Source organism: Ixodes scapularis, unplaced genomic scaffold (assembly GCF_016920785.2).
Source record: "Ixodes scapularis isolate PalLabHiFi unplaced genomic scaffold, ASM1692078v2 ptg000247l_1___fragment_3__unscaffolded, whole genome shotgun sequence".
Classification (NCBI taxonomy): Eukaryota; Metazoa; Arthropoda; class Arachnida; order Ixodida; family Ixodidae; genus Ixodes; species Ixodes scapularis.
Window position 1 is genome coordinate 1,167,229 of NW_024609948.1, and position 24,208 is coordinate 1,191,436.

At 47.5% G+C, this 24,208-nt stretch overlaps 1 protein-coding gene across 1 annotated transcript in view; it reads left to right on the forward strand.

Annotated features, from left to right (window-relative positions):
- The window catches only part of LOC121833992 (laminin subunit alpha-like), a gene marked incomplete at its 5' end in the record, with an annotated part of 84,567 nt that overhangs the window by 18,356 nt on the left and 42,003 nt on the right, over positions 1 to 24,208 (forward strand). Inside the window, 15 exons of the mRNA XM_042287725.1 lie at positions 407 to 541; positions 3,643 to 3,807; positions 5,549 to 5,707; positions 7,956 to 8,212; positions 10,452 to 10,586; positions 11,317 to 11,532; positions 13,812 to 14,108; positions 14,373 to 14,380; positions 15,188 to 15,244; positions 15,312 to 15,398; positions 15,926 to 16,137; positions 16,632 to 16,732; positions 19,688 to 19,868; positions 21,367 to 21,510; positions 23,071 to 23,222. Coding sequence (XP_042143659.1) covers positions 407 to 541; positions 3,643 to 3,807; positions 5,549 to 5,707; positions 7,956 to 8,212; positions 10,452 to 10,586; positions 11,317 to 11,532; positions 13,812 to 14,108; positions 14,373 to 14,380; positions 15,188 to 15,244; positions 15,312 to 15,398; positions 15,926 to 16,137; positions 16,632 to 16,732; positions 19,688 to 19,868; positions 21,367 to 21,510; positions 23,071 to 23,222 — 2,306 coding nt within the window. The remainder of the gene's footprint in view (positions 1 to 406; positions 542 to 3,642; positions 3,808 to 5,548; positions 5,708 to 7,955; positions 8,213 to 10,451; positions 10,587 to 11,316; positions 11,533 to 13,811; positions 14,109 to 14,372; positions 14,381 to 15,187; positions 15,245 to 15,311; positions 15,399 to 15,925; positions 16,138 to 16,631; positions 16,733 to 19,687; positions 19,869 to 21,366; positions 21,511 to 23,070; positions 23,223 to 24,208) is intronic.

A 24,208-nucleotide genomic window follows, 5' to 3' on the forward strand; every position in this document is an offset into this window, starting at 1 on the left:
AAAAATACAGTGAGTGTGCAAGTGAGCTGGTGGATGTTGGTTGTGTTGAAAATTACCCGGGACTGTGGTGAAAGATGGGAAACCTAAAGGTTTCCCATCTTTCACTCTGTAACAAAGAATGGTGCTGTGAGGTCGGTTATCAAGTGCTAGATTCGTGGCTGTATAGGAATTGGAGGAAATAAACGCAGTAGCTAAGTTTGAGACATTCCTTTTCTTGTGTCGCACAGTCTCATGTAATTTTAATCTTGACTTCCTAATTTTTGGTTTAGGCAATTTTGTCCTTCAACATTTCTGCACCGTCTGAGCTCACACTAGTGAGAAGTTGGCACGAAGGTCCTCTGATGCTTCAAACCTCGTGAGAACTGCTGCGCCCTGGAGTGAATGACCCTCAGTGTGTCCCCTGCAGCCTGTGGCTGCGACTCGTACGGATCCGTGGGACTGTCGTGTGGGAGCGACGGCACCTGCTTCTGCAAGCCCAGCTTCGACGGAGAGAAGTGCGACCGCTGCAAGAAGGGCTTCTACAACTATCCCCTCTGCGAAGGTATCCACACTGTCAACACATAGAAAATTGTCTCGGTTGTGCTTCTCTCGTAGCATCATAATCTGCTTTGCCTCTGTTTGTTGTCATCTTTTTATGTGTCTCATTGGTCTGATATAGCCGTGTACATGGCTGAGGGGGAACGCTACTTCATACCTAGGGTTTGGAGTTTTCGGTTAAAACCGATAAAAAACGATAAAAGTACGCCGAATCCATTTTCTGAAATTCGGTTTTAACCGGAAAAGGTCAGTTTTTTTAGGGCCGCGTCAAGGTGGATGGGGGGAGGGGTGGGGGGGAGAGGGCATTGCAGGGTTCAACATTGTGTGACGTCTTCTAGATTGCCCTCTTCCAAGGTTCAATATTCAACAAAAGAGGTCTTGGATTGGCCTTCACGGGACATCTGTGTCCTTTCTGTGATCGGGCTTAGTGTGTCAAAGTCTCGGTCCCCCAAAAAATGTTTGGATGTGGGCTAGTATAATGTTTTATCGCTTCATGCACTTCAGGGGACATCCAGGAAAGCCGTTAATACCTTTCTTAACACCCTCTCTCAAACTTCCCTGTGGTTGAGAACATAAATAAAATGGATTTGTTTTGCCATTCCGCTGGTCACTGTACGGTCATCACCTCAGACGGTCACGTCGTCAGAATGGGAAGGAGAAAGAAGCGCGCGGAAGGTTATGCCCGCAAATTTCGCGATTTTGAGGTGTATCCTGACGGAAGTTGTAGCGAAGACCAATTATGTATACCGTATTTGCACGAATATAACGCGACCACGAATATAACGCGAGGGCAGGTTTTGATGCCCTCAAAAAGAAAAAAAAATATTATTACTATTATAATGCGAACCGAGGCCGCGTCAATTTCTTGCACTCGGGGGCATGGCAGATGTGAAAAGTCAATGGAAATAGAAGAAGTATCAGTTTATGTTTTGACTGCACTGATCCTCACAGCTCAGGTCCTTCCGTTTACAGTCCACTTGGCGACTACGCAGGTAAGCAGCAGCACGGCACCTGCTTGTCTGGTAGTTCCTTTTTCTTCTGTGCGAGCTCCTCAGCAGCCCACAATCCAAACAAGGCAGAAGCAGAAGCACAAACACACAAACACCGGATCACTCTGGAGCAGAAACTAAACAATGCGCAGCAGAAAAAAAGACTGCTGAATCCTATACACGGTCATACTTCTTGTTATGGTCCCTCTGCATAAACAAATGCCTCGTGTTGCACGACTGCGTAAACCTTGACGTAAACGCGGTTAGTGGTCTTGGCTTGGCTTGTGTTGACTTGACTTGGCCTGGCTGGGCTTGGCTCACATTGGCCGGTGCCCGCATTCCCGCATGGTGTGTGCGCGCGCGCGCGTGCTGAGTTTCTGCGGCGTGCGCGCGTTGTACAAACACAAAAATGATAAAAATGCTTTTTTTTTTTTGTTTTCTATTTGTCCCTTCACGTGGCCCAACAGCTAATAAATTCCCTTCCACACCCCCACTTCTTTTCCCACCGGATATTTTGCATTGAGCCGAAGGGATGGCTTTCTCCTCTGGCTTTCTCCAGACTCGCGCGCCTCGTGGCTGAACTCGATTCCGAATATAACGCGAGGTGCGTTTTGGAGCACGTAATTTCGGAAAAAAACTCGCGTTATATTCGTGCAAATACGGTATGTGCCGTTATTCTTTGAGTGATCACAAGTATCACAGCTACAAGGATCATCTGATCCGGTGTCCGATGGTGTTTTTTTTCATATTCATCGAAAAAAAAAGGTAAACTTTCATATTCACCGAAAAAAAAACGAAAATTAAATTTTAAAATAGACACCGAAAAAAGTATGCCGAATTTTGAAAAAATAAAAACCGTAAACGCGGAACCCTATTCATACTTGTAATGATTTGTGTTTACTTTTACCCCCAATGTTAAAACGCTCGAACATTCTAGGCCGAATGTTTGAGATCCCGAGGGTAATAGATAAGGGGCCCAGCACGGCCTTGCCGACTCCCTCTCGCTCCAGCCAGCTGTCACGCCGACACCTCGATGCTCGCTTCTGCTTTTTCGGCGATCTTTTTTTTTGTTTTATTTTACTTCTGGCGCAAGTTTGCGGATAAATCCTTTATTTTCGGTTTGACGCTTGTCTATCCTTTTTCATCCGTGACAATATCATGTGCTCAAACTCAGTCCATTACTATAACGGACAAATTGGCATAAGGTTTTCACATTCTTGCTATGTATCATGACTGACTTGAACTTGCTTATTGGCATCACTGTAATTGACATTAACACTTTTTTGTTAATTCCACGAGCTAAGGTTTTCGAAAATGCAGTTTTTGTAGTTCTCTAGCTCTTGTTTGTTATCTTTATATTGACATATTCAACAAAAATACACAAAAAACGCATTATTCGTTGTGATGGTGAGAGTGAATGACAGAATGGAGTTCGGACCACGCGCTGTCTCTACATAAAAAAGAGGTGTTGTGGTACGTCTTTTCTTAAAGGAATCTGATTTTTACGGCAGTCATTTTTATCTGTAATGTTGAAAGAGCTTTTATATATCTCTGCTTGTCAAGACCAGTGTTTCAGCGATAAATATTTTGAGCAAATTTAAGACGAAAAACCTAAATATTGCCATTTGGGCTTACGTTCACACTCTGTCGTACCTAGTCACCCATTGCGAGCTTCCCAATACAAACTTCAAAGCCGAATCTTGAATTTTTCATTGTGTACTTTTTCTGCCTTACTAGCTCAGTTTTGTATGAACATAGCGTGTACACTGTGCGACACTGTTAGTGCGAATACACCATCGGCACTTTTTTTGCTTTTCACTTCAATCACGTACCGGCGGCCACTATATTTTGCCGTTAGGTGAGGGCCCCAGACGAGTCCTTTCCACCACACTAGTAATTTGTATCATGCTCTTTCGATTCTAAAAGACAAGAAAAACTGCCAATTCTTTGTTTTCTCTAACAGTATCTTGCAGTGTACATTAAGCTATTTTACGTAACAGTTTGTAAATGTTTTTGCCCCTTCAATCTGTAAGGCATCCCACGGATGTTTTTGAGAATTACTAAGCTTGTTGTCTGCGAGGGTGTCTCAAGGGGAAGGGGGCGTGGCTTCCCGCAGGCTGCAACTGCAACCCGGCGGGGATTCTGGCGACGTTTGGCGGCTGCGGCAGCCTGACGAGCGGGGAGCTGTGCGAGTGCAAGGAGCGCGTCACGGGACGCATCTGCGACCAGTGCCGCCCGCTCTACTGGAACCTCAAGCCGAGCGACCCGCAGGGTTGCGAGGGTGAGGCTCGGGTGTAGTCTGGCATAGAGACACCGTATACACTTTTGGCGTCGAGGTCAAAAGCTTCTGGAGGCGACATGACACCACGCTTGGTCCCCTTCGGGGCCCCGGCGGTGACCAGAACAGCTGTTGGCGCCAAGTCATTTCTCCTTTTCGTACAACGGCGTCTCTTGGTTTTGGTCATCGTTGAGGGCATATCCCTCCACACTTCTGGCGTCACCTCTCGTGGCCTCATGTCGCGTCCAGGAGCTTTCTGCCGCCATAGTTTTTGGAGTGTCGCATCTCTCCTCCCTTTGCCGACAATTGTTTTGTTTGTGTTTTGTTGCGGTTGACAGTGCAGTCGCCATATTGGGTTTCGAGAATTCGGTTCAAATGGCAGCAACTCGCCATTCTGCTGAAGGCATGTCTCATTAATGTTAGCGTCTTTGAATCTGCACGTGGAATTGTCCACTTAGCCATTCTTATCTTTATTGATCTCTGAAAAAGAACTCGTCCTTCCTTCCTTTGTCTTGTTCTCAAAAATGACTTTTCAATACTGCCACCACTGCCTAAATTTGGCATCATGAGTGATGGCATCTGGTGGAGGCAGTGCAAACTCTGTGCACTCATGTGCCTGGCTTTTTCTTTTGTCTAAAACAGCATCATTTTGTTTTTTAGACAAAAGAGGAAAACAGTGTTTGTAACTTCCGCTGTCAGAAATCGGTAAAGAATGGTTGAGGCACCAGGACCACCTGTCATGACGTTCCTTAGGGTCAATGCAAGGAGGTCAGCCTGAACATTAGACAAATGCAAAGAGAGAAAACAAACATACAGACCTCTCTGTGTTTGTCTAATGTTCAAGCTGACTTCCTTGTATTGACAAGTACCAATTAGCTCAACCTAAGCCTGTTATTCAAGCCTTACGGTGTCGGGTATCGGTTAAAGAAAAGCATAAAGAACCCAATTCTGCTTGCTCGCATTTGAGGGGAGGAGATGCACTTGGTCAGGTTGTGGTTTTCTTGGCAACATTATGAAACCATCCAAAATCTGTGCAGCACCCCCATGCTCTTAAAGTTAATCTTGCCTTTTGTTAGAGACTGCACTAGAAGAATGGGGACAAAGTGAAGCACAAGTTCTCAAAACTTTCTGACCTTGAGGAACCTTTATCTGGCTCGACTGAAGACCAAGGAACCCCTCCTTATGCAATAAAGCAGCACAAAAGCCCACAGGCCTTCTAAACAATCATGCACTTACTAGATAGTGCTTGGCTCATAGCTAAGCATCAATCAATGGCTCAAATCTGCCTACTTAATCTGGAAAGGCACTTTACTTTGGGACAAGTGCGGTCGAGGAAATTGGGGAGCTTGAGAGTGCTCTGGGGAACCCTCGAGGGTGCTCTGGAGAACCCTTGGGGGTGCGCCAAGGAACTCTTAAGGGTGCTCTTGAGAACCCTCGAGAGTGCTCTGGAGAACCCTTGGGGGTGCTCCAAGGAACTCTTAAGGGTGCTCTTGGGAACCCTCGAGAGTGCTCTGGAGAACCCTTGGGGGTGCCCCAAGGAACTCTTAAGGGTGCTCTTGGGAACCCTCGAGAGTGCTCTGGAGAACCCTTGGGGGTGCTCCAAGGAACCCTTGAGGCTGCTTCTGGAACCCTTAAGGGTGCTCTGGGGAACCCTGTTTGAGAACCCACGCTTTAAGGTACAATGCCTCAAAACCGGAGCGCTCGAGGTGGTTTGCTAACGCCGCCGTTCCCTCCCCTTGCGCAGACTGCGAGTGCCACTCCCCGGGCACCCTGGGGGGGCTGCGGGTGTGCGACGGCCAGAGCGGCCAGTGCCTGCGCAAGCCCAACGTGGGCCAGCACCAGTGCACAGAGTGCCTCGACGGGACCTTCCACCTCCAGGACCAGGACCTGCTCGGCTGCCAGGGTGGGTCTTGGCCTCTGGGCCTTGGCATTTTACTCCCGTCTTCTGTAGATGGGCATCCAGGGCAGTGGGGTGCTTTCGGTCGCTGACCGGACGGCAACCTTCTTTTCCTCACTGCTTGTCTCATACTGTACTTTCTTTTGTAGTTATCCTCTCTCTATTTCACTGACTGTGCAGGTATTTGCTCGCGAACTTTTTATTACTTGTTTATTTATTTATTGCAATACCCTCGGGGCCGAAAGGGCATTACAGAAGGTAGTGGGCAACTGAACACAGTAAAAAGACATACATATGAGTTGAACGCGGTTACGGGATTTCAAAAGTTATTATTAATGGTAGTTTTAAACAAATCTAACGATGGTATTGATATTATAGATGCAGGCAGGTGGTTCCACTCTGATGATGTTCTAGGTTGGAAGGAATCGTTATAGGCTGAGGCCTGACAGTGAGGAATGCCAACTTTGAACTGATAGTCGAGGAAGAGTGTTTCTTTTAGGAGAGGATTAGTATGATATATTTTGTAGAGAAGACATAGAAACCTATGGCACAATAAAAGAAGAGGTAAAGAGAGGTTAATTTTCATGAATGAAACACTGGGTGTTTGATGATAGTTGGTTATTATAATATGAGCACTGCAATTTTGAAGTGACTCCAGGTTAGCTGTGAGGGTGGTCTAAACAGGACACCAGATTGCAGCAGCATTATTTGAGCACAAAAAGCTTCAGGGAGACGGGGGCTAAAGGAAAGTGATATGTCAAAGAACAAAGCTCTGCCCAGAGGATATACTAATGGGTGTGCAAAAGGAGCATTGTCTGCAAGTTGTAGCAATGACTGCCTTGTTTTTCCTGCGACTGCCAGAGATCCACCAGTTCTTTACAAAGCTGAACTTGGCCTCTGAAACAAATGTACACGCCTAATCATGCTGACAAAAACCTGTGTTCACAGAATGTGCTGCAGAAACCACACTTCCATGTGTGGTTTGTGCTAGATCTTTAAATCCTTTAATCTCTCTTTTTTTTTTTAACCTTTTGTGATGTTAGGTGCTAGCCACCATAAAGGATGCTGTCTGCTGGGGAAAAGTTGGCTGTACACAATTATTTATCCTCACTGTTTTTTGCACCTCCTTTCATATGTGGTAGGAGGCATTTTAGTTGACTTGTTCGCTGTATTTTATTTTTGTGAATTTGGTGGCAATTTGTGTTAGAGGGCAGCTCCACTCAATTCAGAAAATTTCAAAATTATGAGTGATTTCACATTTAAAAGCACCAATAAAAGCCACTACATCATTTGCTTCTCAAGAAATGGGATATATTTTGTGAAATCTTACTTTAAACATGAGCAGACACTGAAACCAAAACTTTGGCTCCGTCAGGCAACATTGGCTTCCGGCCGCCCAAAATATAGCTATTGCGTGGTACGTGCGGTCACATAATCTTCTACGCAACAATGGGCGGGATCAGGGTAAGTAACTTGGGACGGGTGTGTGCAAGGTGCAAGTGTCTTCTGCACTGCAGTCTTCACCACGTTTTGGTGTCTACGATATCTTACAAGGTCTGCATAACTGCGGCATCAGTCTGTGCACGTAGTGTGTACAAAACTCGCGAGAGTCAATAATTGCGGCTGGCGAGGCGATGATGACGACGGTTGAGACGTGTCAGACGGCGGTAACAGCAGGACGGCTGGACGGCTCTCCCAAGGCTGAGAAGCGGGCTGCGCAGGCGTGTTTAGCCAATCACGTGGATACCGCCGAGCACCGAGCAGAGACGCTGGTGACGTCCCCCATTACGCTTGCCGGGGGAAGTAAAAACAAACAAAAAGTAGACTTCGTTTCAGCTTAAGTCCTGATGCAGCCGACGCTACAAGCTTGAGCATGTGGCCCCGAACGGTACTTGCACTGCTTGAGCGTGCGTGCTTGGCAGGAACGCTGAAAGCCTGCCAAGACTTCAGCTTAAACAAAGTATTGCAATATTGATGACGTTTAACTCAATGTCGGCTACGACTGCGCTGTCAACAGTGCCTCAATACGCCCGTTAGAGTCGCCCAATTTTGGCAACTTGGCACTTTCCAAAGTCAGCCAGACCGTTTAAGAAACATTTAGAGAGAACTTGGTCGTAATATTTTACGTGTGGCCTTCGTAGAGAATACTGAAGAGGACTGCATTGTTTTTTCAAAACTGAAGCGTAGTTGTCGTTTAAGCATAGGCATAAGTAATAGTTTGGCAACACTGTGCCGCTCCTTTTGTGTTGCGCAGACTGCCAGTGCGACGTGGGCGGAGCGGTGGGCAGCTCGTGCGACGCCCGGAGCGGGCAGTGCCAGTGCCGGCCCCGCATCACGGGGCGCCGTTGCTCGGAGCCCCTGCAGGCGCACTTCTTCCCCACGCTGCACCAGCACAAGTACGAGGTGGAGGACGGACACACCCCCAGCGGGGTCAACGCCCGCTTTGACTTCGACAGCGGCCTCTTCCCGGGCTTCTCCTGGAAGGGCTACGCCATCTTCTCCAACATTCAGGTGAGAGACAAAAATACTCTACTCGCTACAGTGCAATCCACTTATACCGATACCACATAAAACAATGTACTGCTTATAATGATCAGTTTCTAGGGTTTCTAGTTCAGATACAGTGCTAACCTTTTAAAACGATTGAATTTTCAGGTTTTTTAATTATCGTTATAAGTGGATTGCACTGTACGTTGTACAGTCATGTGTCGTTAATACGAACCCCATTAAAATGGATGCCCCCTTTATATAGGCAAGGTTTTCTAGGATGAATTGGGTAAATACACATTTTTTTGTCTCGTTATAATGAACAACTCGCAATGTTTTGGGGAACGGAGGCGTCCCTATGGACGAGACAGCACTGTTATACCATATAACCTTACAATCTGTTACGGGAGAGTCTGTATAAGAAAAGACACAAAAATGTGCTGGATTATGGAACTGGTCTTAGCTGGATCCGGCTGGGACCAGTTTCATAATGCAGCTGCGGGTGAACTGTTAATATATAATTATAGCAAGAGTGACATTGCAGTGATTCATCAGCATCACATGATATGGTGTGTTGCATCACATGACGCTTCGCATGACGACGTTGTTTGGAGCACCACGCAACACGACATGCAATGTCTTGTTATTATGTCGCCTGACATGTGTGGTCTCAGATGCCTCCAGCTGAAAATCAGACAATCTGAATGGATCCAGCTAAGACTGGTTGCCTAATCCAGCTGAAAGTGGACTGCATGGTTTTCACCTGGGACGGGACCAGCACCTGGGAGCTCTCAACAGCGGTGTTCATCTTAATGTGGGCATTACCCCGATCCTTTAGCACAGTTTTCTCTCGCAGGTATGCGCAAATCACCAAACTTTAGCACTAAAGTTGGTACCGTATTTGAATCTCTGAGAACTAGGAAACTGTCCATTTGCTTGTTGGGTCTGACTGAGTCTTACTCTATACTTGAAATGGAACGGGCCCAAGACCAGGGTGTAAGGTAGACAGGTGGGGAAACGAGAGTCAGATGAGCGACCGGATTGTGTCCCCCTCGGTTTTCTCTTTTTCTGTGGCGCCATCTATGTGGAGCACCGCAAACTCTCACTCCGGGTGGGCGACCGGTGGCGACCAGCTAAACTGACGGAGATGGTTTCTCGTGGATTTTCAATGGGGGACTGTCGTGCTCTCGGTTTATTTTGCGCACTCTCCCGTAGAGTTGCACGCAAATCCGATTCCGACTTTTTTTCCTCTCGCCGCAGCACCATCTGTCGCAAATCGGGGGTACCCGCAAGCAGACAAGTACACAATCCGGTCACGGCGCTGCGGTAGGCTTCTATGGGCCGTTTCCCCACCTGTCTATCTTACACCCTGCCCAAGACTAAGATCGTTTTCCACCTTGCCCTATTCGCACTGCTTAGAGGGCATCTACATCAGTATACAAAGACACAATTCTTGACAGTATAATGCAGGGACTAATCCTAATGCTATCATTTATTGAGCATATAGGGAGTATTCACTGGCGGCCATAGCTGTGTGCGCGACTGCTGAGCGCGTGCTGATTGCGAGCTTCCACAGTCCTTTTGCAACGTGCATTCCGGCCCATGAAGAGTGCCGGTCTTAGCAGCCTATTGATGTGAGCTCGTTCGGAGCATGCGCTCTAAACAGCACCCACAAATGTGGCGTCCAGTGAATACTCCCTATAGGTATACAGTGTAGACCGCATATAACGTATGTCTGGGGAGTCGCGAAAATCCGCACTATAAGCGGTACCGCACTATAACCAAAACATCAATTTTTCAGGCCAAAATACATGCCATGAGACAACTTACCTTTGTAAAAGAATTTATTTTATGTTAGATGAAAAAATAAGCTTAGTTTGAGGAAAGTCTTTATTTCAATAGACTAGTACAGTTATGTCTCAAGTGCGTCACACATTTTAAAAGAAATTAGCGGCTTTTGCCTGGCGCAGCCTTTTAATGGCGTCGCGGGTTGCGGACGGACGTTGCGAGCGTTCAGGATTGCTAACCCTAATCACTTTTCTCCGGAGATGAAAACGCGTGAAAATTCGTATCCTTCATACGCTACGCGCCAGTAATACCTTGAACTTGAGCACCTGCATGAATTGCGCCAAATAAGAAATCCGGGCGATGTTCGAGGACACAAATGCTTAGAAATCACCACTGTAGTCGAAGTAAACAAACACGACGACACGGGCGTTTTTGCCGTCTTGAGAGCGCCGCCACGACATCGCCGCACGAGTAGGTGCTGGTGCTGCCCCCGAGCCGAGAGCCCCGCTTCCAGGGGGTGGTGGGGCAGGACGGGGTCACTGCCCTCCCCTTCGTGCTGAACCCCGGCCGATGGACCCTTTCCATCAAGGCCCCCCGGCCCGTCTTCCTGGTACGTAGCGGATGCGTGGTCCCTGCCTGCCCGGGACGCGTCTTTGGCCGGTGTACTTAGCATCCTGTCCCTCCCACGCAGTGAAGTGGTCCCGAAGTGGCTACAGAGTATGTCGCGGGAGCTGGCATGTCACGTTGTCGGACGTTGCAATCCTGGCAGTTGGTCGTAGAAGTTTTGCAAAAAGAGGCAAGCGAGCGAGGGTGGCGTCGTCGTCGTGGCATGCCAACTCCTGGCTGCTCAAGCGTCTGTGGATTGTCAAGCTCGTGTGCGACCTGCTGTAGAACTCCACGGCTGCGACGCCGCCGGGGGTCACGGCAGGCGATGGCGCGCCACTTCTGCGATGTCCTCAGTCAGAAATTGAGAGAGGACGTGTGAGGATGCAGTAATTACACCAGTCGGAGACACGTTCTGCCACCATACCCACGGGGAGGAAGGCTGCGCGTCGGCCTGCCGCCTTGGTGGTCTTGAGGCAAAGCACCGGCCTACGGATCCCCAAGTGGCAGGTCCGAATCTCGGCCGAGGTCCCTGCAATTTGATGGAGGCTTATTGCTGGGAGCCAACATTTCGGTTGCGTGTAAAAAGGTCCCCGGGCAGTTGAACTCGATCCTCGGTTATTTAGTACGCTTAGGCGTACCGAATGCCCTTCATTGGTTTGGCACGTAAAACTTTGATTTGATTCGCTGGGTCGGCCCCCCGGAACGTGGGAGTGAGTGTGGCCCCGCATTCCCAGGACTACATGGTGCTGCTGCCCGAGGCCTTCTACGAGGCGACGCTGCTGCAGGAGCGGGTGCGCCACCCGTGCCTGCGGGGGGGCAACATGGCGGGCCCTTGCCGCCAACTGCGCTACCCGGCCCTGCCGGACACGGCCGTGCCGGTGGCCGCCGCCCAGGGAGCGGACGGACAGGGTGCCCCCGTGCAAATTCTCGACGACGCGGACGTCCTGGAGGTACGAGAGCTCGGCTCGGGCCGTGGCTTGAAAAGCTTTCTTGTGGATATCTCCAACTCGTGTGCTTTGTCTGAGAACCGTGTGGCAGCACTTCAAATGACGCTTACAATGTAGGTAGGCGTCAATAGTAGGTAGATAGTAGGTAGACCTCAATGTATCTACCGGCCCTGGGCCGGTTTGCTGATCAAGGTGGGTATCGCTCTCGACGGGTTAACCACCCGGAAGAGGAATTTTGAAGTCACTACGCGGGGACAAGAAACCAGGGTATCTAGCGCATAGGTGTACGGCTGCCGTAATTTCCTTCCCTCTTTGAATACTAAAGTTTGATTCCAGGCACAAACACAGGAACGAACTCGATTATGGCCGCCAGTGAAGGTTTCGGTGTCCACGGTCCTCCAGAATCGATTCGACAAACGGCGTCGACCCACACCCTCCTCAACTCTGAGTTTTTGAAGAACCGGTGAAAACACAAGCTTGGGTTGCGCAGCAGGTTGTTTGCACAACCCACAGCTTGGCAAGGAGTGCTCGGCATTGTGCAACGATGCCAGTCCCTTGGGCTCCTCGCACTTCGGCAGCACGACCCGATTGAGCGAGCAGGGAGTCGAGAATCTTTGTGCACGGTCGCTGAGGAGCACTTACAATCAACAACCACTAAAGCGTAACATAACGAGCAGAAATCTTACGCTGGGACAGCTGAAAACAAAGCAGAAAAGCATGGTAAGGGAAGTGGCAATACGAACAAGTAACCTGCTTGAGTGCGGACGTGACGACGGGGCCCAAGGTTTCTTGGGCCCCGACGCCAACTCGCCGAATGCCCGAGGATAAGCTGGTGGTAACATCTTTAATATCGGTTTTAGAGTGGATCGCACTTTCTCATTAGCGTAATATTTTGGCAGTGCTCGTATTTAGTCTCCGTGAATCGATACCAGTCACTTATTTTAGTTCGACAACTAATTCGAGTTACCCTTTAAGGGAAGACATGGGTCTTTGGCACTAAAAACTCCCTAAAATATCATAGTTTTGGAAATTACTATTTTAAAAATGCAGCTATTTTTTTTTGTGATCTACCACTTTTTCATTTTTTAGACCAGTATTTGAGCCATGATATAATTTTATAGTACCGCTGCGGGCTGAATTTGCATTGAAGTTCGTACTAAAACAGTGCTTTCTTAAGAGGGATTCACCGGCAATTTATTTGTAGTCTCTTCCTTCTAGATGGTGCTAAACTTTTCCGGAACAAATGACCTGCTCCCAGTTGGGTATGCAGCTCAGGGTTGGCTTGGGACACAAGTTGTTGACCGTCGATTTAGGCGAGCTGTAGATATTGTTCGCGGAACATGAGCCAGTGATGTAGAACTGGCTCCAAAGTTAGAACCACGTTTCAACCATTTGAATGCACCTATTTAACGTGAACGCCACATTTGTCGATTGCGTTGTGCATTGGTTGTATACGCTGGTTGTCTTCATTTGCAGACAACCTCTGTACTGTCACAAGTTATGGAGTCGCCAGCACAACCGGCACCTTGATTGCATGTACCGGGCTCGTCTGGTGACAACAAATAGGAGGCAGTGCGTTGCGATGGAGTTTAGCAGCGAGAATTTCGCTGTTAAACTTCGCTTCGTGCAATCCATTCTTTAGACGTGGATAAATGATGACTATCGTTTGATCATGTACAAATTGCAATCGTAGGCAGAGAAGGACTTTTGACCGGTACAGTTTTCAATGTTCGTACTTATGCATGCATTACTCGCTTTCTGTTGCAACGAACATGCGCATGCTAGGCCATGAAGATCGCGAGCTGAGCTGTGTGGTGTTCAATAGCCGAGTAGTTTGTAAACAAAGGGCTTAAAGCCGGTGCAGTGCTCAATATTCGTGCGCATGGTGGGTGCTTTGCTCGCTTTCCGAATCAATGAATAAGCGTGTGCTCGGCGGAAAAGATAGCATGCTGGCTGTGATTTTGTAAACATCGGAACGGTATATAAGCATCTGTCAGCGTCTGCTCTTGCACGCTATATGGAGCACAAAAATTTAACGAAAAAGAGAACACATCCTTAGCTTCTTATATCAAAATGATAACAATGCTTTCCTTTTGGCTTTTTATAAATATGCATATAAATGTATATACATACGCAGTTATCCCGTGTTGTAGCTGTGTATGCTTCCATCACTGTTCCGTTCGCAGCAATATAACCTAGTTTGGACACAGTATAGCCTACAAAGCAGTTCTTTTTTGCGTCATAAGACCCGTGATCCCCATCATTGTGGCGGTCGTCCCCAGGAGCTGCACAGCGGGCCCATGGCTCACCTGGACGAAGACCACGGGTCCCTGCGGCTGGACCTGCGAGTGCCCAGGGCCGGGCCGCACGCCCTGGTCTTCTTCTACCACTCGCTGGACAATGACGGCTCTGTGGCCGCAGACCTGGTGCTGTCGGGCGCCGACCGGCTGGCCACGGGCAGGGCAAACTTCCACCACTGCAACTACAACCTGCTCTGCCGACAGGTGCGCTGCACGGGCTGCTTTGCTTCCGCCGCGCTCTGCACACTGCTCAGATGTTGTGTCCATCCCACCCATTCCATGGCTTGGTTCTGGTGCCGAGTAAAAATGGTGCCATCGTTTTTGCGAGATTTGTTTAGATATTTTGTGCCCTTTCAGCCTGTTCTTTCGCCGGGAGATCATCCTCTCATCTTGTTCGATTGATTACACAGTTTTATTTCTAGCACTGGCCTGTTGCACAAGTTCCAATACAACACGTGTCTCTCAGGTCACATGTCATACTAAAAGAATGTGATGTGTAACCTAGTTTGGTGCATTTTGCACCATAAAACGCTTCATCATCAGGTTGCTTTGTTTGGAGGCTAACCTGCGGAGTTGATGGCCTTTCTTAGGGCTAATATGTCATGTGCATAATTCATTCCTTGAACATTGAATGACTACAATTACTTACCTGCATCACTTGTATCAGTTGTTGACTACACACTTTTGTCGTACAGCTATTGCTAACTATCAGTTCCTTATTGTTTAAAAATTGTACAAGGCCTCTCCGAAAAAAACTTTACACTCTTTTTAGTTACGAAAATTACCTATACACTCCGTGCGGGAACTATAGGGGGCGCTTTGAAAAACGCGAGCAGCGCCGCTAGCGGAGGAGCTGGCGTTCGACTGTGAGACGCGTTCAGCAGCCTGCGGCGCCTTTTCGCATGCCAAGCTGTGGCGGCGGAAGCGCGCACAGACGAAACTTTTGCTTTTTGAGCTGATAAGTTGAGGGTGACGTTGCATGAGTGCTGGGGCAGAAGGGCATTTAGCTGTTCTCCACTTCTTATATATTGAGTTTGAGTCGTAATTAGGGGTAATTTCTCTAGTTGCGGCCGAAAAAGGAGTTGGAGTAATTTTCCGAAAAACAAAGAGGGCCGCCACCTTAATTGATCCGAGTGGGAAATTTATTTCGCTCGTCACTGTAAACCTAGGACTGCTGCAAAGATGATATTTGGAGGCGAGTGAGATGTTCACTAAGTTTGTGCACGAAGAGTGCCAAGTTTCTTTAAGACAGCAGGTGTGAAAGTTATGTTTTTAACGAATAAAGAAATAAAGCTGTACGGGATATCCAATATTGGTCCCTAAATGTGCCTACCCGGTTACCACGGGGATGCCACCAGGGGGAACCACGACAACTGCCTCATCTGTGCCTGCCCGATCCCGTTGCCCTCCAACAAGTGAGTTCCAGTGACAGGAAATCGAAGACGACTGCTTGACACCCGCTTCTTTTTATTTCTTTTCCAGCTTCGCCGACAGCTGCGAAGTGTCTCCGAGCGGACAAGAGATTAGCTGCAACTGTAAGAAGGGCTACTACGGACCTCGTTGCGACGTGTAAGCATGACCTGTCTTGTTTTAACCTGTTAATGGGCCGAGGCATCTCGGAGTGTGTTGGAACAACTGCAAACTCGAGCAAAACTTTGGATGGACAAAACTGATGACCTATTGGTCTGTTGATACCTTCTATTGGCATAGGCTCATTGGCTGCTTCGGTCTATCAATGTATCATTCTGCACGTATTTGGTCTTTTGACATACGAGTCCCATGCATAGACGCACGACTGACGTCGCACCACTGCCATGACGCTGCTACGGGCGCAGATACTTTATGCGTGAATCTGGTTTCTGTGCACACGCAGTGCTCACACCTGGCGTTGGCAAACACGGACTTGTTTGTAAACACCCTGATGTTGGTCTATAGGCATTTTACCGAGAGTTTCACGAGAGATTCAGTTTCTCCTGGATATGTGCATTTTTTGAGCCTTAATTATTTTTCTTTCATGCATGCACGCTCTTTGTTGCACAGTCACAAAGCAGGCTCACAGAGTTTTGGCTAAATGAAAAAACCGGTCTTCCATGCAGCTGTGATGCGGGCTACTTTGGCGAGCCCGACGTGATTGGCAGCAGCTGCAAGCCGTGCGAGTGCAGCGGCAACATTGACCCGGCCAACCCGGCCTCTTGTGACTCGGTGACGGGGGAGTGCGTGCTGTGCCTCAACAACACGTCCGGACCCGCCTGCGAACTGTGCGCTCCGGGATTCTACGGCGACGCCATCTCGGTCAAGGACTGTCGCAGTAAGCGCTTGCCTGCTCCAACTGACAGTCCAACTAGGGAATGGAAACATCTTAAATTAAGATGCTTCCCTTCGCTAGGGTGTGAGAATGAAACCTTTGTGCACTGTTACTGTGCAGATATTGTGAAGGATAGCGTATTTGCAGGTTTAGTATCTTACAAAGTGTTCTGTAATAGTGGCATCATCATTGGGTGAGAAGTTGCGGGACTTATGACGCAGGGGGTAATTTTTAGAGGTATCACCATTTAAAAAGAAAGAACCTGCGTAAGGGTTCTTTTATCTTAGAAACTAGGTTGCTCGAAATGTCTGTTGCAGTACATCGTAACGCCCATTGTGGTACATTGTAACATGAAATGTTGTAAAGGGATTACATACGCAGGCATTTACTCGCAACATTGCACTCGATCGTTTATTGTGTAAGAGGGCCCCGTAGCTTTGAAGCAACTGCATCCATTGCCGGCAGTGTAACGGGAGCCTGCGTGCTTTCTCTCGCAGAGTGCTCCTGCAACCAGTGCGGCATGCACTCCTGCAATCCCCTCCAGGGCACCTGCAACTGCCACTCCAACGTGGAAGGGAGCCTCTGCGACCGTTGCGCAGTAAGCTGCCGTAGTTGACCGCTCATCACCGCAATATCGCTGTGTCATCCTGCACCCTCTGGCAGTATGAGTGGTATACGCTGTCTCGTGGTGGCCTCCCATTTGGCCGAGTGAAAACTGTTCTGATGTTAGCCTGAGACTGAGGCAGGAAAAGAGGAAGTTTCAAAGTAGAAGAAAAAGGAACAGTCGAGGATACGTCTCTATGAAAACTGTAGTTTCATTGGAAGCATACAAATAACATTTTATCTTTTGATGGGAAAACAGCTTGGGGGTGACTAGGATCGTAGAAATTTTCAAATAATAGTTTCGATTAATACACTATTCAAAATTTGCTTCCAGGTGACTGTGATATTAATATTTCTTCAGTGTTGATGACGGCGGGTCAATCCCGAGTACTGTGTTTCTTGCCGAGCACTGGTGCTCCGTGGAGAAGCAGCACCCGCAGAAGGTAGCTCCGTGGGTGCTGTTTCTCCGGAGCGTACCGGTGCTCGGTAAGAAACCTGCTCAATGGGGCTATGCTGCCGCGATCAGCGCTTGGAAAAGTAAATATTGGAGTTGCGTGAGCTTTGTGAACGTTATCATCTGTGTAGCGGTAAAATGAAAAGAATTAGACTGTGCTTATTATGCAGGAGCATATATTAGAGGGCAACCTGCGTTTATCATTAGTGACTGCCTTTTCGTTGTACATAAAATACGAGATTGAAGAAAAGATTTTTTTTATGCACAAAGATGTAGTATAAATCCCCTCGATTACCGTAAAATACCGATCAAGCAGGTACTCAAAATTTGAAGATAATCGCGAAAAAATAGGGGATGGGCGCATGTGAGGTCATCAATTTTACATGTAGGGTGGTTCAAGTCACCAGGCTTGATCTAAAATGGACCGTAAAAATCGACTCCTGCACGTAGCCATGTAAACTTTTCGTCAAAGGTGTATTTCACAGGTCGGTTTTTTCTTGTAAAATTACAAAAGCGTAGCTCTCTTTCTGTAAACATTAAGGCCAAGAACCTTGCCAGGGTCTAAGGCAGGCAGCAACGCAGATGACAGAGTTCCGGTAGCGGGGTGTGTTTGGCATTCGTATTGATAGATGGCGCTCCCTCCTGATTGCGACGGCTCGCGACCACCGTGGTTTATTAAAATGAATATAATCTTTTTGAAGTGTACCTTCGGTTAAAAAATAAATGCAAACAATAAAAGCAAAACTTAAGTAAAGAAACGCGTCTGCATAACGGTGGCGCTTTTTCTGCCAACGGATTTCGTCTGCTATCTTTCGCTGGTCGGCTGCACCTTTAGGCACTGCTCTCCGACGCCATCTATCAATACGAACGCAAAACACACCCTGCTACTGGACTTGGTCGTCTGGGTCGCCGTCCGCCATAGACCCTGGCAGGTTTCTTGGCCCAATTTTTTTTACTAAAAGAGAACTACACTTTGTAATTTTACAAGAAAAAACCGACCTGTGAAACAGATACACCTTTGACGAAAAGTTTACATGGCTACATGCAGGCGTTGATTTATATGGCCCATTTTAGGTCGAGCCTGGTCACTTGAACCACCCTTATATATATGTCCTGTGCATATTTTTTTAGATATTTTAAATTTTGAGGGTAGGCGCTTAGTGCGGAATGGGTGGATGCACAGTATTCTACGGTAGGTATTTCGGGGTATCTCTAAAAGTTTAAAACCTTAGGCATTAAACTTTCTGAGGCCGCAGTCCATAAATATAGTTATATATGAATTTAGCTTAGAAATGGACTTCTAAGTGAAAGCTTGGGAACACCCTTATGAGTTCAGCAGGATTTTCGTTTAAGCATGGTGCAGTAGTGAAAGGCTCAGAGAAACTCTTCCATATTCGATTAGAAAATATTCGGCCAAAATCACTATCCGCATCAAATTCGCTTTGAACTCAAAATCCCCTCGTGCCTAGAGTAAACCCATGGAATCGGTATGATGCAAATGAGAAACAGATGTCTTGTGTCATCGTCAACGAGCATATGTATTGGTGCCGTGGCATACTTGTGTCGGAGTGCTTTCCCTAGTGGAGTAATTTTCGAGCTTATCAGCTTCTCATCTTATGACCATAACCTCTCTGTTTGTGGACCATTTAAAAAAATTCAAACGCCAAAAGATTTATCTCGTCGAACTGCATGTGTTAAAAAAAATGTGCTTCAAAAAACTACTTTCTTTTTACAGCGGAGCTGTTAAGGGCTAGTTTCCCCAGCATCGTGTTCGTCAGCAAACAAATGATGACACAAAACTCTGGACAGCTACCACCATCTGTGAGTGACGGTGGCAACCAGACAACTGGCTTGCCGGTTGTCTGGTTGCTACCGCCGCTCATAGATGGCGGCAACGTTTCCAGCCTTTTTACTCTGGTTTTCACCAGAGTGGAAAGGCTGAATTTCTGTAGGCGTCGTCTAAGAAGTCGTCCAACAAGTTGTCCTTGAGGTCGTCTGACCATAGTACAGCTTTGCTGGTCTTCCTTCTTCACCAGAGTGGAAAGGCTGAAAGTTTTTTATGTAACATTTGTTGAGAGCTGAAAAGTTTCTGTTTACGTGCTTCAAGAATGGTCAGTCGTGGCTTGATGGGACATATTTTCGGCCTTTGTTGGCTGCTGAAGATGCTCTCGAGTTGACCGACCGGGTTCTTTCTATTGCACCTCATTTCTGGGTTTCGGCACCAGATGAAAGGACTTCTGGTCGTTATTTTAATCGGCAGTAAACTTTTACGTGTCATTTCTGCAGTGAAGGAAGGATGTCAGCCAGTTGAAATGGTTGAAGCTCATGCTGCTGGTTTTGTTCCCAGTGGCTCTTTCCTCATCGCTGTTTTGCCTAGAAGTTCTAAAGTACCGGCGTGTTCTTCTTGGCCCGCCTTTTAAGGATGCTCAACATTTTGGGCGGACAAACCGCCCTTGGGCTTGCGGTGAGTGAGTGGGCGTGTGTCTGGCCGTGCAGCCCAACCACTGGGGGTTCTCGGAGTGCCGAGGCTGCCGCTCGTGCGACTGCAGCCTGGCCTCTCAGTCCAAGCAGTGTGACCTGAAGACGGGACAGTGCCCCTGCCAGCCGGGGGCTGGAGGGCCGCGCTGCGACGTCTGCGAGCCGGGCTACTGGCGCTATTCGGCCGACGGACGCATCTGTGAGTGGCTCTTTCGCGAGCGCCCACAATACCGGCGCATCTTCAATCGTGGCGTTCATTGCGCCTTTATTTCTGGTTTCCCGATATTCGCCTCTTGGTGCCGCCTCATGTGTTCGTCGTGTCCTCGTTTTTGGCTTTTCAATCCTCGTTTTTGGCTTTTCAATTTCCGCCTCGTGATGTCGCGTTTAGTTGCTGACTGTGATTTAAGCAGGGGTGAAGCGGCAGTTATGGTGGACGTCTGTTTTGCTGTAGGGTCAGTCGACGGAGACTCCGGCAGCCAGGAGTTGAAAGGCTGTGACAGTGGCGACCCGTTCGTAGCTTCGCCTTCTTTGCTCGCACTTTTGAGACCAACAGCGAGAATTGCGACCACTGGCGGACCCTGCCACTGCCTCCTGGGTTGTAATTTCTTGCCGCTTTTGTACCACTTTGCATGCTCGTGCAGTATAGGACATTAAACGCACCTGTTGGAAACTTGTTTCAGTTACTGTAGTGACAAGTCATTTATGGGTGCCTGTAATAGTATTAGAGGAACGCAACTATGAGGGCGTAACTATCGAGAAAAATTGTTTGTGGCCAGTGATTGAACTTTGATTTTGTGCAAAAACCACCTGTGGAGAATCCACTGTTTGGCGCTTCCCCCACTTTTTTTTTCCTCAGTCATGTATGATAACGATGAGGGTGCAGACCTTGTTATATTGTTGGATACTGTAAAGAACTTTATCTTTGCGAGCTCAATATTTAGTCATTTTTGGAGGCACAAAGTTTTGCGATTTGGAGTAAAATGTTATGGGAAAGGGGCGAATATTACCCCTTTCCCCATGGGGTGATATATTCGCGTAAAAGATGTTTTTGGAAATTGTTCAAGTTGCGAAATTGGCAAAAATTAGGTCCTCAAGAAAATCAAGTAATGTGTAGCGTTGAATGCTGAATAGTGACTGCGAGGGATTGTCGTTTGGCTCTAAAAAACAAGGTCAGATGGGTAGAGAGAGCAAGCTGGAGCAAAAAAGGCAGTTAGAGAATGGATTTCGTCGAAGCCAGTCGACCTGGCTTTCGTTAAACAATCTCACCATCACCAACAAAGTCGTCGGCCCAGGGGAGCGCTTCAATTCTCAATATGTATCTTAGAAGTAATAGGCTGCCTGAGTCAGATACATATTCATTAATAAATATATAAAATCCATAACGCACAATTTTATTACCACTGAAATGCAGAAAAACATGTCAATTTAGATAAACTTTCAACAAAAAGGTTCAGGGGACTGAAATGACCCCAAGGACTTCTTGAGTCTGACATCACATTCTTCTCTGTCCTTGTCCTCTGGTTTTGGTTCGAGCTTGCTTTTTATAGAAACTCTATAGAAAAAACATATTTGGGGTAGTGTCCTGGCATCATATTTCAGTGCTTTGCATGGAAAAGTAATTTTTATGGTTCGTCGGAGGGCGTTTCATGTGGCAGATGCTCTCCGAATGTCGTCCAACAATGTGCCTCGTGTTTCAGCGTGCAACTGTGCGGCCAAGTTTTCGGCGGGTGCCGTGTGCAACCAGCAGACGGGCCAGTGCCAGTGCCTGCCCGGCGTGGAAGGGGACAAGTGTGACCGGTGCCCCTACCGATGGGTCTTCGTGGAGCGCGAGGGCTGCAAGGGTGGGCTTCCATTCACCAGCCATGACAGGCTCAAATAGGGCGCCTTAAATGCGTGGTCACATTGTGAGGGTTTTGTGAATGTATGAAGAGTTCGCAATGTCATGTGATGTCATGGTGTGACGTGGCGTCACCTTGTCAAGTGACGTCAGGCTTCCTAATATCTGCACTACTGTTGACAATGTTCTCTAGGCTTGTGCACTGCTTTGTTGTACCACTGCCTCTAGTGGGAGGGGTTTTCTTTGCTGACAGTCAAGAGAGAGGGGGGGTCTGTCACAAAGTTTCAGAATCCTTGAACACAGAAAAGAAAGACGCGTCGTGTTATGTTGCAGAATGACCTCATGTCATCGTCCTAAGACAGATGCCTGCAGATGAATTGCACCCTATAGATTCAAAGAATAAGTGCCAGAAAAAAGGAAGCAAAAGGAGTAGGTGTCCTTCTGTGACAGAACACGTAAACGTTGCAACCAATCGTATAAATCAAAAGGTTAAAAAGATTTTTTTAAGGTTTGTCATAGGCTGACAACCTCTCTGGGTGGCACATATAATTCAACTGCTTTATTTTAATGATTAAAAAGCATGAGAGGACAACGGACACAGAAGGAGACACAGACACAGCGATAAGCACTGTGTCTGTGTCTCCTTCTGTGTCCGTTGTCCTGTCGCGCTTTTTAATCTTTAGGAATCACCAACAAGCCCAACTTTCTACTCTCGTCTGCTTTAGTTTTATTGCGCACATCACGTGTGGTAAAGGAACCGTTGCGCATTACAGCCAGTAGAATTGAAGAAGCAGTTAAAATATTTAGACTGAACTATGCGTGGTGCGATGGATGGCCGAGTGTGTTATTGCATACCGGCTCGTAGCATGAGGAGCGAATGCTCGTGCTGCAGACCCCAGGGATCCCGGGCTCAGTCTCCACCGCTACCCATTTCTATCTTTACAAACATCGTACCGACGTGCGGTCGTCTGTCACCATTGCGCAGTGCACGTTAAAGACCCCAGGTTGGCAGTTGTACTGCACTGGATAAATTTCTCAGCTACAGTTCTAAGAAATCTGAAAAGTCTACATTCCAGTCGTTCTGATTTACAGAGCGAGCTTGGCAAATGATGAGGCTGGATATATGTTAAGACTTAAAAAGCATTGTGCGCTGCGCGACTGGGCATGACGTTTCATCGCACCTACTGTCTCAGCAAAGACAGTTCTTTAAGCCTAAACATAGAGTTTAAGCTGGTTATAACAGACTTTGATTTTGACCGAGATTTCGGTCTGTTGTAAGAGGAGTATGTTGTATCAGATATGAAGTTGAGTCAATGGCATGTAAAGGAAAACCAACCGAACTTCATAGATCGGTATGTTATATCCAAATGTTTGTTGTAACGAGCTTAGACTGTATTTACAGCCTTGTCATTTACCGAGCTCTCTTTATGGATTGCAGCGATTGACTCACCCAAGTGCTTTGCAGGAAAGTAGGGACCAGATGTACATTGGGGCTGTCTTCACTTCTTGCCGTCTAAATGTGCACACAGCACAATTCACCGATGTGCGTTGCTTACGGACGCAGAGTGTGGCGAGTGCGTGCACGCCCTGCTGGATGACACGGACAGCCTGGAGCAGATGATCGACAACATCGGGGACGAGATGCGTGACATCTCCTCCACTTACCTGGCCAACCAGCGGCTGCAGCTCGTCAACCAGACTGCGCACGACCTGAAAGTGAGTCCCTTGTTTTTTTTTCAATTTATGGGATGTACTTGTATTTCCCCAAAGAACTGTAGTCATCAAAATTGGCGGCATGTTTGGTCAACCTCCCAATCGCATTTAAATGCTGTAGCTTTAAAGGTTAAGCGGTGCTTATAGTTTGGATGGTGCCTGGGGCAGGGTTTCTTATGGAAACGAATTGCATCACACCATTGTCTCTTTCTGACACAGAGCGCGCTTCCCTTCAGCACCCCCCGGATGCAAAGCCTTTGCACTGAATTTTCTGGGTCACCTAGAGAAGTGAAGCACGCTTTCTCGCTCTTTCCACCCCTCTGCTCTTCGTGCCACCTTACACCACCTGCTTCTGCTCCTTTCGTTTTTGCGTGCTGGGCTTGTAGCTCGGTCAGCACCGCACTCGGCTTCCACGCCGGTGGCGGGTTCAATCTCTGGCACCGGTCGCCGCTCTTTTTCGGAATCGTCTAGTGGTTAGAAACTGACCTACCTACACATTTTGTGCTTGGGCAGCTCCTGAGGTTGGCTGGCCCTATAACGCTAACGCCTTAAAAGTGCAGCTCCTTGCGGAGCATCAATTATTTTCTTCTTTATGTAGCAAATTAAAATATATCTTGGGGGCATTTAGATTAGCTGTAAATTATTTTATCAATTAAGACATACAAATTCCAAAGGCCAAGAGCATTGTTTCCTTCTTCCACAATCAAATCTTGTAAGAACTACCTCGCGCTACGTATGAACCGTGAGCAAAGCTTACTTTTTTCTTGAGTTATTGAGAGCAATGTTATTAGGTGCACTCAGGTGCGGAAGTTTGCGTAGGCGCTCTGGACCAGTTTCATGTAACATACCGTAAAATACCGAGCAAGTGTCATGCAAAGTTAAAGATAGCAAGTGGTGGTTTGGGCTGGTAGGTCTGTCGTGTACGAGAAAGCGGCACCTAATAAACGTAAGGAAAAAAATAGACAGAAACAGTACAGAGTGCTCCTGTT